This window comes from Carettochelys insculpta, chromosome 34 (assembly GCF_033958435.1).
Source record: "Carettochelys insculpta isolate YL-2023 chromosome 34, ASM3395843v1, whole genome shotgun sequence".
NCBI classification, from domain to species: domain Eukaryota; kingdom Metazoa; phylum Chordata; order Testudines; family Carettochelyidae; genus Carettochelys; species Carettochelys insculpta.
This window is the reverse complement of record NC_134170.1, coordinates 691312-707891: the sequence shown is the minus strand read 5'-3', so window position 1 is coordinate 707891 and position 16580 is coordinate 691312. Positions and strand designations below refer to the sequence as shown.

Sequence of the window (16580 nt, the reverse complement as noted above, 5' to 3'; positions counted from 1 at the left end):
CCTGCCCGCTGCAAGGCAGTAGAGGTTTAGGGTGAACTGGTGCGGGGGGACAGCTGGGAAAAAGGGGGACCCTGTAGTACAGGGCACAGGCAAGGGGATGGTGTAGGTTTTGGGGGTACCTGGGAAAACTAGGGACCTCCTCTAAAGAGGAAAGGCAGCTGGAGTATACAGTTGTTGGGGTACCAGGCCCAGACAAGGACAGCCCCCCCCGCAAGCAGCAAAGGCAGGTAGAGTGCATGGTTTTTGGGGTACCTGGGCCAGACAGACGCCCTTGTTACCATGCAAAGGCAGGTGGAGTGCAGAGGTTTTTGGGGTACCTTGGAAAAACAAGGACGCCCCTTATGGAGCAAAGACAGGAGAGGGTATTGGTTTTGGGTACCAGGGACACCCACTCAGCACCAAAGGCATGGGGAGTGTGAGGGATTTTGGGGTACCTGGGGCAGACAAGGAACCTTGCCAGCAGGAAAGGAAGGGGGAAGGTGTAGCTTTTGGGGTGCGTGGGACAAACAGGGATTCCCCTATGCAGGAAAGGTAGGGAGATGGAGGTTGTGGGGTACGTGGGACAGCCAAGGACACTCACCCAGCAGCAAATGAAGGGGGAGGGTGCAGCTTTTGGGGTGCCTGGGACAAAGAGGAGTCCCCCCCAAGCAGGAAATTGGAGGTTGTAGGATACCTAGGCCAGCCCAGGCCCCCCCAAGCAGTAAAGAGTTGGGTGTAGCTCTTGGGGTACCTCTAGCAATAACTAGGGCTGACACCCCCGTAATGGGGTTCAGCCCCAGCCAAGGGGGCTGCTCCCCCTCTTCTTCACAGGCACCTGCTTTGGGGGGGGTTAATTTAAGGCCAGCTCCCCCCCTCTGCAGCCCCCCAAAACCTCCCCCCGCGCTCACAGCTCGGTGCAGGTCACCGGCGTCAAACCATGGACCAGCAGCGTGGGGCCCAGGCCCCGGGTGAGCAGCTCGAGCTGGGCCAGGTAGCGCTCGTAGAGGGCGGCGTCGGCCGGCGGGCGCGGCAGGTAGAGGAACCGGACGGCCACCTGCCCGCCCGGCGCCAGCAGCAGGGCGTTGAGGGGCGGCCAGGTCCTCGTCCGGCACCGGCGGGGCGCCCGCGCTCCCCTCCCCGCCCGGGCGCCCCGGCTCCCACGCCACCGCCTGGATGGTGGCCCGGATGCGCAGCTTCTGCAGCAGTTGCTGCAGCTTCTCCTCGGCCGCCCGGCCCCTCTCGGCCGCCCGCAGGGGCAGGAAGAGGCGCAGGCGGGCGGCCCGCCAGGAGCTCACCATGGTGAGGATACAGGCCAGCTGCAGCAGGAACAGGCTGCAGACGTCCACGGCCGCCGGCACCTCGGGGTGCAGCAGGTTGAGGGGCCACACGTCCACGAACCAGCCGGCGGCCCGGCAGGCCACCAGCCGCTCCCGCTCGAGCTGGGGGAAATAACGGGCCAGGCAGAGGTTCTTCTGCATCTTCACCGCGTCCGCCAGGATGGCCACGTACTCGGCGGCCGACAGGGCCTTGGGACGCCGGCCCCCCGCACCGGGGGGAAGTGAGCCCCAGGCCCGCCGGAGCCACGCCCGAGGGCTCGGCCGCCCCGGCCTGCAGGAAGGCCGGGTCCAGCAGGAAGCAGTCGGGGGGCACGCAGGAGTCGTAGAAGCCCAGAACCAGGGTGTTCGGCTTCATACCGCCTGGCCGGGGAAAGAGGGGGATGAGCCACCGACATGGGGACCCCTCACCCGGCGCCGAGAGGCGCCCACCTCTGGGGCGGGGCGGCCGGCGACACGGGGACCCCTCGCCCGGCGCCGAGATGCGCCCACCTCTGGGGCGGGGCGGCCGGCGACACGGGGACCCCTCGCCCGGCGCCGAGATGCGCCCACCTCTGGGGCGGGGCGGCCGGCGACACGGGGACCCCTCGCCCGGCGCCGAGATGCGACCACCTCTGGGGCGGGGCGGCCAGCAACACAGGCACCCCTCGCCCGGCACCGAGAGGCGCCCACCTCTGGGGCGGGGCAGCCGGCGACACGGGGACCCCTAGCCCAGCGCCGAGAGGCGCCCACCTCTGGGGCGGGGCGGCCGGTGACACGGGGACCCCTCGCCCGGTGCCGAGATGCGCCCACCTCTGGGGCGGGGCGGCCGGCGACACAGGCACCCCTCGCCCGGCACCGAGATGCGCCCACCTCTGGGGTGGGGCGGCTGGTGACACGGGGACCCCTTGCCCAGTGCTGAGATGCACCCACATCTGGGGCAGGGCAGCCGGTGACACAGGGACCCCTCACCCAACGCTGAGATGCGCCCACCTCTGGGGTGGGGCGGCCATGACACGGGGACCCCTCGCCTGGTGCTGAGATGCGCCCACCTCTGGTGGAGGGGGTGGCCGGCCAGCTCACTCACCGAGGCCGGTGATCCGCAGCAGGTGCTGGGTCCCCTGTCGGACTGAGGGCGAGAGGGTCAAATCCACGAAGGCCTTAACGTTGAGTTTATCCACCAGACTCAGCCAGAAGGTGTAGTGAGCTTGGATGGGGTCCGAGGGCAACATGTCTGGTGGAGCAAATACACGAGGTAGCCCGGACTCCTGGGTTCTCTCCCCAGCGCTGGGAGGGCAGTGGGGGCTGGTGGTCAGATCAGGGGCCGGGAGCCAGGACTCCTGGGTTCTCTCCCCGGTGCTGGGAGGGCAGTGGGGGCTGGTGGTTAGAGCAGGGGGTGGGAGCCAGGACTCCTGGGTTCTCTCCCCAGCGCTGGGAGGGCAGTGGGAGCTGGTGGTCAGAGCAGGGGCCGGGAGCCAGGACTCCTGGGTTCTCTCCCCAGCGCTGGGAGGGCAGTGGGAGCTGGTGGTCAGATCAGGGGCCGGGAGCCAGGACTCCTGGGTTCTCTCCCCGGTGCTGGGAGGGCAGTGGGGGCTGGTGGTTAGAGCAGGGGGTGGGAGCCAGGACTCCTGGGTTCTCTCCCTGGCGCTGGGGGGCAGTGGGGGCTGGTGGTTAGAGCAGGGGGCCCAGAGTCAGGACTCCTGGTTCTCTGCCCGTTGCTGGGAGGGCAGTGTGGGCTGGTGGTTAGAGCAGGGGCTGGGAGCCAGGACTCCTGGGTTCTCTCCCCGGCGCTGGGAGGGCAGTGGGGGGGTGGCAGTGCGAGGGGGCCCGGACGCCAGGGTCCCTTACCCAGCTCCCCGATCTCCACGTGGCCCAGCACGAAGAGCCCCCCTTTCTTGAGGTCGTTGACGAAGCGGACAAGCTGGGCCGCGCTCCGTGGGTTGGACACCAGCAGCAGCATCTGTGGTCGCCAGAACTTGACGTGCTCCTTGCGTACGTCCAGAAGCAGGAGGTATTTGCGCACCTGGGGGGACAGTACCCCGAGAGTGAGCACAGCCCCCCTGCCCCACACACCCCTCCTCCGCTCGGGGCCCCCAGCTCTGCCTGACAGCTCTCCAGTTGGTGCTGGGGGGCAGTGGGAGCTGGTGGGTAGAGCAGGGGTGGGAGCCAGGACTCCTGGGTTCTCTCCCTGGCACTGGGAGGGCAGTGGGGGCTGGTGGTTAGAGCAGTGGGTGGGGGCAGGTGCCCGGACTCCTGGGTTCTCGCGCGGCGCTGGGGGGCCGTACCTGGTGGAAGAGCAGGGCCTGGCTGATGTACCCCCAGGAGCTGGCGGGCGCCCGCAGGTGGATGACCCCCAGCAGCGCCAGCAGCAGCACCAGGCTGCCCGAGGCGCCGGCCGGGCTGATGAGCACCATCATCACGAGGCAGCCGGAGATGCCCAGTAGGCAGGTGTGCCAGCTGAACAGCTGGAAGGTGGGGCTGGGAATGGGGGGGGGGAAGAGGGGCGGGGTTACACACAGCCCCGCCCCCTCTGGTCCCCAAGCCCCGCCCCCCACTCCGCACAGCCCCGCCCACAGAGTCCTGAGAACTTCCCCGATTGGCTGCCGCCCCCAGGCGTGTCCACCTGCCCCCCTCCAGCTCTGGGCCCTGCCCCCCAATCTCCTCCCCCCGACCCCCGCAAGACCCCCACCGGAAATTGGGGGCCGAGGCCCACTCCAGCGCCAGGCAGGCCAGGTCCACAGCCGCGTAGGCCACCAGGTAAAAGATGGTGACGAAGCCAGCCATGGTATTGAGCTTCCCTGCGAACAGCACCAGCTGCGGGGGCAGAGACACGGAGCGGGGGTCAGGACTCCTGGGTTCTCTCCCCAGCACTGGGAGGGCAGTGGGGGCTGGTGGTTAGAGCAGGGACCGGGAGCCAGGACTCCTGGGTTCTCTCCCCAGTGCTGGGAGGGCAGTGGGGGCTGGTGGGTAGAGCAGGGGGCGGGAGCCAGGACTCCTGGGTTCTCTCCCCGGCGCTGGGAGGGCAGTGGGGGCTGGTGGTTAGAGCAGGGGGGCGGGAGCCAGGACTCCTGGGTTCTCTCCCCGGCGCTGGGAGGGCAGTGGGGGCTGGTGGGTAGAGCAGGGGGTGGGAGCCAGGACTCCTGGGTTCTCTCCCCGGCGCTGGGAGAGCAGTGGGGGCTGGTGGTCAGAGCAGGGGGCGGGAGCCAGGACTCCTGGGTTCTCTCCCCGGTGCTGGGAGGGCAGCGGGGGCTGGTGGTTAGAGCAGGGGGTGGGAGCCAGGACTCCTGGGTTCTCTCCCTGGTGCTGGGAGGGCAGTGGGGGCTGGTGGTTAGAGCAGGGGGTGGGAGCCAGGACTCCTGGGTTCTCTCCCAGCACTGGGAGGGCAGTGGGGGCTGGTGGTTAGAGCAGGGGGCGGGAGCCAGGACTCCTGGGTTCTCTCCCCGGCGCTGGGGGGCAGCGGGGGCTGGTGGTTAGAGCAGGGGGTGGGAGCCAGGACTCCTGGGTTCTCTCCCCGGCGCTGGGGGGCAGCGGGGGCTGGTGGTTAGAGCAGGGGGCGGGAGCCAGGACTCCTGGGTTCTCTCCCCAGCACTGGGAGGGCAGTGGGGGCTGGTGGTTAGAGCAGGGGTGGGAGCCAGGACTCCTGGGTTCTCTCCCCGGCGCTGGGAGGGCAGTGGGGGCTGGTGGTCGGGGAGGGGGGGGCGCCAGGCACTTACCTGCACCAGGGCCCAGGTGCAGAGCACAGCCACCCAGGGGTTCCCGCCCTCGGAGACGATCTTGGCGGGCGCGAGGACGACGCCTGCGGGGGAGGGGCAGGGTTAGCGCCGGGCAGGGGGCGGGGCCGAGGCGGCGGGGGGCGGGGCTCACCGAAGAGGTCGTCCTTGGCGAGCGCCTGCAGGATGCGGGAGGCGCCGATGAGGGAGCTCATGGAGGCGGAGAGGGAGGCGGCGTACACCCCCGCCAGCACCAGCGGCGGCCACAGGTCGATGGAGCGGAAGAAGCCGTAATCTTCCTTCAGCAGTGCCCTGGAAGGGGGCGGGGCAAGGGGAGTAAGCCCCGCCCCCGGGGCACAGGCCCCGCCCACTTCCCCATCACACAGCTGAGCCATCCCCCTCTGCCGCCCCCCACCCCCAGCTGGGCTGTGTCACCCTTCAGGGTTGCCCCGCCCCCTCCCCAGAAGCCACACCCACTTCACCCATCTCAGCACCTTAGCCCCGCCTCTGCCCCAACCACGCTCACAACTCCACCCCTGCCTGGAAGCCACACCCACTTAAATGATCCCCCCCCCCCCAGTACAAGCCATACCCGTTCATGGCCCCGCCCCCTTTGGCTGTCATTCCCATGGCTCCGCCCCCAATTTGAGCCTTCTCCCATGCAGGGGACCCCTCCCCTTCCTCTGTTGCTCCGCCCCTAGCCCCGACTCCTCCTCTGTTCCCACCCCCCTGCCCCACACACAGGCTTTACCCCTCCCCTTCACCCCACTCACCGCTCGCAGGTGAAGCTGGTGAGGAAGAAGAGGAGAAGGTAGATGACGAAGGTGTATGCCACGGCCATGATGGTCCCCTTGGGGATGGAGCTGCTGGGGTTGCGAAGCTCTCCTGCGGAGCAGCCCAGCGTTGGCGTGGGACCCAGGCGTCCGGGCTCCCAGATGCCCCCCTCCACCCAGCGCCGGGGAGAGACCCCAGGAGTCCTGGCTCCCACCCCCTGCTCTAGCCACCAGCCCCCACTGCCCTCCCAGCGCCGGGGAGAGACCCCAGGAGTCCTGGCTCCCGGCCCCTGCTCTAACCACCAGCCCCTACTGCCCTCCCAGCACCGGGGAGAGAACCCAGGAGTCCTGGCTCCCGGCCCCTGCTCTAACCACCAGCCCCCACTGCCCTCCCAGCGCCGGGGAGAGAACCCAGGAGTCCTGGCTCCCGGCCCCCTTCTCTAACCACCAGCCCCCACTGCCCTCCCAGCGCCGGGGAGAGACCCCAGGAGTCCTGGCTCCCGGCCCCTGCTCTAACCACCAGCCCCCACTGCCCTCCCAGCACCGGGGAGAGAACCCAGCAGTCCGGGCTCCCGGCCCCTGCTCCGACCACCAGCCCCCACTGCCCTCCCAGCGCCGGGGAGAGAACCCAGGAGTCCTGGCTCCCGGCCCCTGCTCTAACCACCAGCCCCCACTGCCCTCCCAGCGCCGGGGAGAGAACCCAGGAGTCCTGGCTCCCACCCCCTGCTCTAACCACCAGCCCCCCACTGCCCTCCCAGCACCAGGGAGAGACCCCAGGAGTCCTGGCTCCCGCCCCCTGCTCTAACCACCAGCCCCCACTGCCCTCCCAGCACCAGGGAGAGAACCCAGCAGTCCTGGCTCCCGGCCCCCTGCTCTAACCACCAGCCCCCACTGCCCTCCCAGCACCAGGGAGAGAACCCAGCAGTCCTGGCTCCCGGCCCCCTCCCCAGCGCCCCGCAGAGGACCCCGGCGTCCGGCTGACCTGACATGTTGGAGCCAGCCATGATGCCAGTGCAGCCGTTGAAGAGGATGGCGAAGACGGTGGCGAAGGTCATCTCGTTATTGGTGGTGTAGTCGCGCGAGTACATGGCTGCGGGGGGTGGGGGCAGAAGTGAGGGGGGGGCTCCTTCCCCTCCCCCGCGCCTCTTCCTTCTGAGCCCCCCCATCTCCTGTTCCCCCAGCGCCCTGCTTCTGCCTCCAGCCCCCACCCTCTTCTGCCCCCTGGGGTCCCCTGTTCCCCCAACACCTTCCACAGAACCCCTCCTGCCCCCCCATGGCTTGAGCCCTTCCCTCCTGCCCCCCCAAATCTAGGACCCCCAGAATTCCCCTCTCCCTTTACATCCAACATCCCTCCCCCTTATCTTGGGGCCCCCCTCCTGAGCCCCAAAGGATCGCCCTCCCCCACTGCCCCCCAATGCTCCCCCATATCTGGGCCCCCCCAGAATTGCTCTCCCCATTCCATCCAACATCCCTCCCCCATTATCTTGGGGCCCTTCCTCCTGGCCCCCCCAGCTTTCCTCCCACTGACCCCCTCAACTCCCTGGCCATCTGGGGCCCCCTCCCCACTGCCCCCCAATGCTCCCCCAAATCTGGGGCCCCCCAGAATTCCCTTCCCCTTCCCATCTAACATCCCTCTCCCCTTCTCTTGGGCCCCAAACTTCCCCAGCTATCTGGGGCCCCCCCCGGAGCTTCCTTCCCCTCCCCTCCCGGCTCACGGGGCAGGTTGGCCCGCAGGGTGTCCAGCCGCAGGCCGGTGAAGCTGGCATTGAGGGTGCGGTTGGCGCCGTGGGTCACAGACACAATTTGGGGGGGCACCAGGAAGAAACTCAGCACCACGGCGCCCAGCGCCAGGTTGACCAGCAGGAAGATGAGGCCGGCGGCCCGGGCGTAGAGGGGGGCCCCCACCAGGCACACCAGCAGGCACACCAGCAGGACCAGCGAGCCGTACAGCAGGCTGTAGAGGTAGCCCTGGGGCAGCGCCCAGGTGCCGGCGCGGCCTGAGCTCTCTGGTGGGGGGAAAGTGGGGGTCAGGGCTGGGCTGGGACCCCGGGCCCTGCTCCCCTCCCCGGCCGGGAGAGAACCCTGGCGTCTGGGCTCCTCACCAGCGCCGGGGAGAGAACCCAGGAGTCCTGGCTCCCGGCCCCTGCTCTAACCACCAGCCCCCACTGCCCTCCCAGCGCCAGGGAGAGAACCCAGGAGTCCTGGCTCCCAGCCCCTGCTCTAACCACCAGCCCCCACTGCCGTCCCAGTGCCGGGGAGAGAACCCAGGAGTCCTGGCTCCCAGCCCCTGCTCTAACCACCAGCCCCCACTGCCCTCCCAGCGCCGGGGAGAGAACCCAGGAGTCCTGGCTCCCACCCCCTGCTCTAACCACCAGCCCCCACTGCCCTCCCAGGGCCGGGGAGAGAACCCAGGAGTCCTGGCTCCCAGCCCCCTGCTCTAACCACCAGCCCCCACTGCCGTCCCAGTGCCGGGGAGAGAACCCAGGAGTCCGGGCTCCCAGCCCCTGCTCCGTGCAGGAGGGAGGGACCCAGGCGTCCGGCCCACCTGCCCCGAAGACGTCGAGCACAGCTTCCACCAGGCCGAGGATGTAGACGCCGCAGGCGCAGACGTTGGCGAGGTAGAACATCAGCCCGATGCCGCCCCCCAGCTCGGGGCCGAGGGTCCGCGAAATCATGACTGGGGGGTCGTCATGGAAAGGTGCCGGGGGAGTGAGTCGCTGCCAGCCCCCTGCCCCCCAGGCCCACCCCCAGCGCTCCCTGGCCCCCTGCCATCCAGGAAAACCCCTCCCCTGCCCCCCAGGCCCACCCCCAGCGCTCCCTGGCCCCCTGCTATCCAGGAAAACCCCTCCCCTGCCCCCCAGGCCCACCCCCAGCGCTCCCTGGCCCCCTGCTATCCAGGAAAACCCCTCCCCTGCCCCCCAGGCCCACCCCCAGCGCTCCCTGGCCCCCTGCCATCCAGGAAAACCCCTCCCCTGCCCCCCAGGCCCACCCCCAGCGCTCCCTGGCCCCCTGCCATCCAGGAAAACCCCTCCCCTGCCCCCCAGGCCCATCCCCAGTGCTCCCTGTCCTCCAGGAAAACCCCTCCCCTGCCCCCCAGGCCCACCCCCAGCGCTCCCTGTCCCCTAGGAAAACCCCTCCCCTGCCCCCCAGGCCCATCCCCAGTGCTCCCTGTCCCCTAGGAAAACCCCTCCCCTGCCCCCCAGGCCCACCCCCAGTCCTTCCTGGCCCCCAGGAAAACCCCTCCCCTGCCCCCCAGGCCCATCCCCAGTGCTCCCTGTCCCCTAGGAAAACCCCTCCCCTGCCCCCCAGGCCCACCCCCAGTGCTCCCTGTCCCCTAGGAAAACCCCTCCCCTGCCCCCCAGGCCCACCCCCAGCGCTCCCTGGCCCCCTGCCATCCAGGAAAACCCCTCCCCTGCCCCCCAGGCCCATCCCCAGCGCTCCCTGTCCCCTAGGAAAACCCCTCCTCTGCCCCCCAGGCCCACCCCCAGTCCTTCCTGGCCCCCTGTCCTCCAGGAAAACCCCTCCCCTGCCCCCCAGGCACACCCCCAGCACTCCCTGGCCCCCTGTCCTCCAGGAAAACCCCTCCCCTGCCCCCCAGGCCCATCCCCAGCGCTCCCTGTCCCCTAGGAAAACCCCTCCCCTGCCCCCCAGGCCCACCCCCAGTCCTTCCTGGCCCCCTGTCCTCCAGGAAAACCCCTCCCCTGCCCCCCAGGCACACCCCCAGTCCTTCCTGGCCCCCTGTCCTCCAGGAAAACCCCTCCCCTGCCCCCCAGGCCCACCCCCAGCGCTCCCTGTCCCCTAGGAAAACCCCTCCCCTGCCCCCCAGGCACACCCCCAGTCCTTCCTGGCCCCCTGTCCTCCAGGAAAACCCCTCCCCTGCCCCCCAGGCCCACCCCCAGCACTCCCTGGCCCCCTGTCCTCCAGGAAAACCCCTCCCCTGCCCCCCAGGCCCACCCCCCAGCCCTCCCTGGTCCCCCTCCTCCAAGAAAACCCCTCCCCTGCCACCCCAGTCACCACCCTGCCCCCCATATCCCACTCCCGGCCCCACAGCAGACACAGCCCCCCCCAGCCACCTCTCTCCCACGAACTCCGCCCCCCCCCGCACCGCCCCGCTCCCTCCCATTGGTGGAAGGATACAGTAGGCCCCGCCCCCCTGGATGGCACCGTTGGTGCAGATGGCGCAGACGGACAGGACAGTCAGCATGAGGATGACGTAGGCCACCACCAGCATGAGGAGCGCCTGCAGCAGCCCTGCGTGTCCCACCACGAAGCCTGGGGGCGACAAGGGGGGCTGTGGGGCAGGAGCGAGGGGACCGGCAGGGCTGGGGGTACAGGGGCTGTGAGGTGAGGGGACTGGCAGGGCTGGGGGGCAGGGGCAGAATTCCCAGCCCCATGTCACCCCCCCAAATTAACACAGCCACCTTTAACCCCCCCCTGGGTGGGCGACCTGGGTAACTCCCTGCTGCAGGGTTCTGCCTGGAGCGCACAGCCGGCCGCCCCAGGGAGGACGTGGTCTGGGGGTGCTCCTGGGGCACACAGCGTGATTGGGGGGGTCCCCAGCAGGGGGGTGCCCGGGGGGTCACTCACCCACACGCATGAAGACAACAATGCTGAACATCGAAAGCACCGTGGGTACCACCACGCCGAAGAAGGTGGACAGCTGCCGGGCCGGGTCGGGGGCTGGGGGGCCCGAGGTGCCCTGGCCCCCCCCTACCAGGGGGGCTAGTTCTGGGGGGCCCCCCCCCAGCCCATCCCCTTCCTCCGTCACGCTGGAGAGGCGGTAGCTCAGCAGGGGGGAGCTCTCGCTGGACATGGTCCCTCTGGGGGCAACGGGGGGTTCAGGCCATCACCCCAGTTCTTTTCCCAGCCCCCCACCTTCCAGGCTCCCCCCACACTCTCCAACCAAGCCAAGGGCCCCACAAAATCAGGCAGACACAGGGGGGCTGAAGAGCAGTGCAGCCCCCCCCGAGCCAATCTCCCAAACCATATCACAGAGGGGACTCCACTTGGGGGGGCACACCCCAGTTCTCGTCCCAGCCCCCCCACCTCCCAGGCTCTCCCACCCCCTCCAACCGAGCCAAGGGCCCCCTAAAATCAGGCAGACATGGGGCTGAAAAGCAGTGCAGACACCGCCCGAGCCAGCCCCCCAAACCCCATCACAAAGGGGGACCCCAGTTAGGGGGAGCACACCCCAGCTTTCTTCCTGGAAAGAGAAGGGGACAGGAGGGATTCAGAGCTGAGCCCCCCAAAAGCCCCTCCCAGGAGAGGGACTGGCTCTGAGAAGGGAGACAGCCCCCCACAATCTAGGGGGGTCCCCCATGCTGGGGGGCTCACCCCACGTGGGTCAGGCAGCCCCCCCAGGCGCAGGGAAGGGAGAAGGCTAAGGAAGCTGGATTATAAACAGCTGGGGGGGGGGAGGGCTGGGGGTCAGCTGAGTGGAGGGAAGGGGTATTTCGGGTCGCCGGCCACGCCCCCCAGTCATTAGACCCCGCCCCTTTCTCCCAGGCAGAAAAGAACCCAGGTGTCCGACTGCCCAGCGCCGGGCAGAGAACCCAGGAGTCCTGGTCCCCGCCCCCTGCTCTGACCACCAGCCCCCACTGCCCTCCCAGCGCCAGGGAGAGAACCCAGGAGTCCCGGCTCCCACCCCCTGCTCTACCCACCAGCCCCCACTGCCCTCCCAGCGCCGGGGAGAGAACCCAGGAGTCCTGGCTCCCAGCCCCCTGCTCTGACCACCAGCCCCCACTGCCCTCCCAGCGCTGGGGAGAGAACCCAGGAGCCCTGGCTCCCACCCCTGCTCTAACCACCAGCCCCCACTGCCCTCCCAGCGCCGGGGAGAGAACCCAGGAGTCCTGGCTCCCGGCCCCCCTGCTCTAACCACCAGCCCCCACTGCCCTCCCAGCGCCGGGGAGAGAACCCAGGAGTCCTGGCTCCCACCCCTGCTCTAACCACCAGCCCCCACTGCCCTCCCAGCGCCGGGGAGAGAACCCAGGAGTCCTGGCTCCCGGCCCCCTGCTCTAACCACCAGCCCCCACTGCCCTCCCAGCGCCGGGGAGAGAACCCAGGAGCCCTGGCTCCCACCCCTGCTCTAACCACCAGCCCCCACTGCCCTCCCAGCGCCGGGGAGAGAACCCAGGAGTCCTGGCTCCCACCCCTGCTCTAACCACCAGCCCCCACTGCCCTCCCAGCGCCAGGGAGAGAACCCAGGAGTCCTGGCTCCCACCCCCTGCTCTAACCACCAGCCCCCACTGCCCTCCCAGCGCTGGAGAGAGAACCCAGGAGTCCTGGCTCCCACCCCCTGCTCTAACCACCAGCCCCCACTGCCCTCCCAGCGCTGGGGAGAGAACCCAGGAGTCCTGGCTCCCACCTCCTGCTCTAGCCACCAGCCCCGGGCAGAGAACCCAGGCGTCCGGGCTCGCGCTGACCAACCTGCGGCGGGGGGTGGGGATGCTGGAGCTCGGGGGGGGGGGCTTCAGGGCGCCCCCGGAACCGGCGGCGGGTCACAGACAGCTCACGTGACCAGCCCCCCCCCCGCTCCCGCCCCGGGTGTGACTTCACTGGGCTCTGAGCTCAGATCCTGCCCCTCCCCCCGACCTTCCTCCTCCTCTTCCTCCTCCCCCTCCCCCTCCCCCTCCCCAGCCTCCATCCCCCCGTCTCCTCCTCCTCCCCCTGCCCCAACCTTCCTCCTCTTCCTCCTCCCCCTCCCTCTCCCCAGCCTCCATCCCCCCATCTCCTCCTCCTCCCCCTCCCTCCGACCTTCCTCCTCCCCTCCCTCTCCCCAGCCTCCATCCCCCCGTCTGCTCCTCCTCCCCCTGCCCCTCCCCCCGACCTTCCTCCTCCCCTCCCTCTCCCCAGCCTCCATCCCCCGTCTGCTCCTCCTCCCCCTGCCCCTCCCCCCGATCTTCCTCCTCCCCCCCCAGCCTCCATCCCCCCATCTCCTCCTCCTCCCCCTCCCTCTCCCCAGCCTCCATCCCCCATCTCCTCCTCCTCCCCCTCCCTCTCCCCAGCCTCCATCCCCCCATCTCCTCCTCCTCCTCCTCCCCCTCCCTCTCCCCAGCCTCCATCCCCCCATCTCCTCCTCCTCCTCCTCCCCCTCCCTCTCCCCAGCCTCCATCCCCCCGTCTCCTCCCCTCCCCCTGCCCCGACCTTCCTCCTCCCCCTCCCTCTCCCCAGCCTCCATCCCCCCGTCTCCTCCTCCTCCCCCTGCCCCTCCCCCCGACCTTCCTCCTCCCCCCCAGCCTCCATCCCCCCATCTCCTCCTCCTCCCCCTCCCTCTCCCCAGCCTCCATCCCCCCGTCTCCTCCTCCTCCCCCTGCCCCTCCCCCCGACCTTCCTCCTCCCCCCCCAGCCTCCATCCCCCCATCTCCTCCTCCTCCCCTCCCTCTCCCCAGCCTCCATCCCCCCATCTCCTCCTCCTCCTCCTCCCCCTCCCTCTCCCCAGCCTCCATCCCCCCGTCTCCTCCCCTCCCCCTGCCCCGACCTTCCTCCTCCCCCTCCCTCTCCCCAGCCTCCATCCCCCCGTCTCCTCCTCCTCCCCCTGCCCCTCCCCCGACCTTCCTCCTCCCCCCCAGCCTCCATCCCCCCATCTCCTCCTCCTCCCCCTCCCTCTCCCCAGCCTCCATCCCCCCATCTCCTCCTCCTCCTCCTCCCCCTCCCTCTCCCCAGCCTCCATCCCCCCCGTCTCCTCCCCTCCCCCTGCCCCGACCTTCCTCCTCCCCCTCCCTCTCCCCAGCCTCCATCCCCCATCTCCTCCTCCTCCCCCTCCCTCCGACCTTCCTCCTCCCCTCCCTCTCCCCAGCCTCCATCCCCCCGTCTGCTCCTCCTCCCCCTGCCCCTCCCCCCGACCTTCCTCCTCCCCTCCCTCTCCCCAGCCTCCATCCCCCCGTCTGCTCCTCCTCCCCCTGCCCCTCCCCCCGATCTTCCTCCTCCCCCCCAGCCTCCATCCCCCCATCTCCTCCTCCTCCTCCTCCCCCTCCCTCTCCCAGCCTCCATCCCCCCGTCTCCTCCCCTCCCCCTGCCCCGACCTTCCTCCTCCCCCTCCCTCTCCCCAGCCTCCATCCCCCCGTCTCCTCCCCTCCCCCTGCCCCGACCTTCCTCCTCCCCCTCCCTCTCCCCAGCCTCCATCCCCCCGTCTCCTCCTCCTCCCCCTGCCCCTCCCCCCGACCTTCCTCCTCTCCCCCAGCCTCCATCCCCCCATCTCCTCCTCCTCCCCCTCCCTCTCCCCAGCCTCCATCCCCCCATCTCCTCCTCCTCCTCCTCCCCCTCCCTCTCCCCAGCCTCCATCCCCCCATCTCCTCCTCCTCCTCCTCCCCCTCCCTCTCCCCAGCCTCCATCCCCCCCCGTCTGCTCCTCCTCCCCCTGCCCCTCCCCCCGATCTTCCTTCTCCCCCCCCAGCCTCCATCCCCCCATCTCCTCCTCCTCCTCCTCCCCCTCCCTCTCCCCAGCCTCCATCCCCCCATCTCCTCCTCCTCCTCCTCCCTCTCCCCAGCCTCCATCCCCCCATCTCCTCCTCCCCCTCCCTCTCCCCAGCCTCCATCCCCCCATCTCCTCCTCCTCCCCCTCCCTCTCCCCAGCCTCCATCCCCCCGTCTCCTCCTCCTCCCCCTGCCCCTCCCCTGACCTTCCTCCTCCCCCCGCTCTCCCCAGCCTCCATCCCCCCATCTCCTCCTCCTCCTCCTCCCCCTCCCTCTCCCCAGCCTCCATCCCCCCGTCTCCTCCCCTCCCCTGCCCCTCCCCCGACCTTCCTCCTCTTCCTCCTCCCCCTCCCTCTCCCCAACCTCCATCCCCCCATCTCCTCCCCTCCCCCGCCCCTCCCCCCGACCTTCCTCCTCCTCTTCCTCCTCCTCCCCCCGGGCCTTCTTCCCCCCACCTCCTCCTCCTTCTTGTCCTCCTCCTCCCCCACCCCCAGCCTTCATCCCCCCCTTTTCCTTCTGCTTCCCCTCCCCCTCTCCTTCTCCTTGCCCTCGCCCCCCTGACCTTCAACCCCCCCTCCTCTCTCCTCACCCCCACCTCTCTCCTGTGTACGTGTTGTATGTGTGGTGTGTGACTGGTATGGGTGTGTGTGTGTATACGCAATAGGTTTGTGCAGTGTGGGACTGCTCTGTGTGTGTGGACCCAATAAGTTGTATGTGCGGTGTTTGATGTGTGCATATGTGTGTAGACACAATTTGCTGTCTGTGCAGGCTGTGTGACTCCATATTGTGTACACACACAAACAAGTCACACCCAGTGCACATACTCAAGTGTGTATACACACGTGCACGCACACACACCAGTCACCCACTGCACATACAACCTATTGTGTATACACACACACCAGTCACATAGACAATTACACACACGAGTCACCCACATTGCACACACACACACACCATACTGTGTATGCCCACAACAGTCACATGCACGATATTGTGTGTACACACACACAAAACAGTCACACACGGTCACATACACACTATGGTGTGTACACACACAACAGTCACACACACACCGTACTGTGTCTGCCCACAACAGTCACATACACAATATTATGTACACACACGGTGACATACACAATATGCTGTGTACAGACACACACACACACACACCCCATCCTGTGCACACCCACCACAGTCAGAGGCGGTGCTCATACACCACCTCCTGTGCAGACGCACACAACCCCGTTTCGGTACACCTGCCTCGTCCTGTCGAAATGCACCCACACCCCCTGTTCCCTGTATTCCTGCACAACCGTGCACTACACACACACTGCCCTGGCTCCACCACCCACCGACACACGGCTGGGTCCTGCCCCAGGCTGGGGGATGGGCAGAACATGCCACGACCCCTTGTACCCCAGCCCGGGGTCCTCCCCCTCTGCCCCCTCCAAGTCCTGCCCTACAACCCTCCCCCCTCGCTTGACGCGTCACCCCATGCAGCGTGTGACCTGCGCCGCCTGTCGGGAGACGGGTTAGGGTTGGATCCATGGACGTGGGGCCTGAGAGAGTTCTTTCCTGCTCGGTTGTTTTTCCCCGGCCGGCTGTACTTGTGCGCCTGTAGGGGGCACTCGCACACCCAACCGGCCTGTGTCCCCCTCCCAGCGGTCAGCCAACGCCTGTAGTTAGGGCTGTAACGTCTGGGGAGCCCTTTCCCAGGCCCCCGGCTGGAGGTTGTGGGGCGGGGGAGCCAGTTCTTCGAACACGGATCAGTCAGAACCATAGAGTCCCACACCTGCCCAGTGCTCAGGAGTGCCTGGGGGGTCATAGAGACAGTCCTCCCACTCTGGCAGGTGCGGCTAGAGTTCCCCATGGAACCATAGAGACCGCCCCACCCGCCCTACAGGCCACATGGGGCTAGCATGTCCCCCATGGAACCAGAGAGACGCCTCTCCCCACACACAACCGCACGGCTAGAGTGTCCCCCATGGAACCAGAGAGACGCCCCCCCGCACACAACCGCACGGCTAGAGTGTCCCCCATGGAACCAGAGAGACGCCCCCCCCCCACACAACCGCACGGCTAGAGTGTCCCCCATGGAACCATAGAGACGCCTCCCCCTACACACAACCGCACGGCTAGAGTGTTCCCCATGGAACCAGAGAGACGCCCCCACACACACACAACCGCACGGTTAGAGTGTCCCCCATGGAACCAGAGAGACGCCCCCCCCCACACAACCGCACGGCTAGAGTGTCCCCCATGGAACCAGAGACACACCCCCCATGGGCCAGATGTGGCTAGAGCGCCCCCCATGGCGGGACCCATAGAGCCCTGTCTCTCCCACCAGCTGCTCTGGGCTGTGCACGCCTGTGGGACACAGGGATGCTCAGGG

The 16580-nt window shown here is 68.7% G+C and overlaps 1 protein-coding gene across 1 annotated transcript; it reads right to left on the bottom strand.

Annotated features, from left to right (window-relative positions):
• Positions 1-753: 753 nt before the first annotated feature.
• Positions 754-12231, bottom strand: LOC142005637 (solute carrier family 12 member 9-like). The gene is given in 17 exon segments (XM_074982925.1): positions 754-1066; positions 1068-1510; positions 1513-1545; positions 1548-1676; positions 2380-2526; positions 3141-3315; positions 3578-3770; positions 3982-4106; positions 5006-5088; positions 5157-5314; positions 5776-5887; positions 6758-6865; positions 7491-7781; positions 8321-8452; positions 9913-10047; positions 10363-10595; positions 12140-12231. Coding segments are annotated over 16 exon segments (2673 nt in total). The 5' UTR covers positions 10589-10595; positions 12140-12231; the 3' UTR covers positions 754-883.
• Between the last annotated feature and the right edge of the window lie 4349 nt (positions 12232-16580).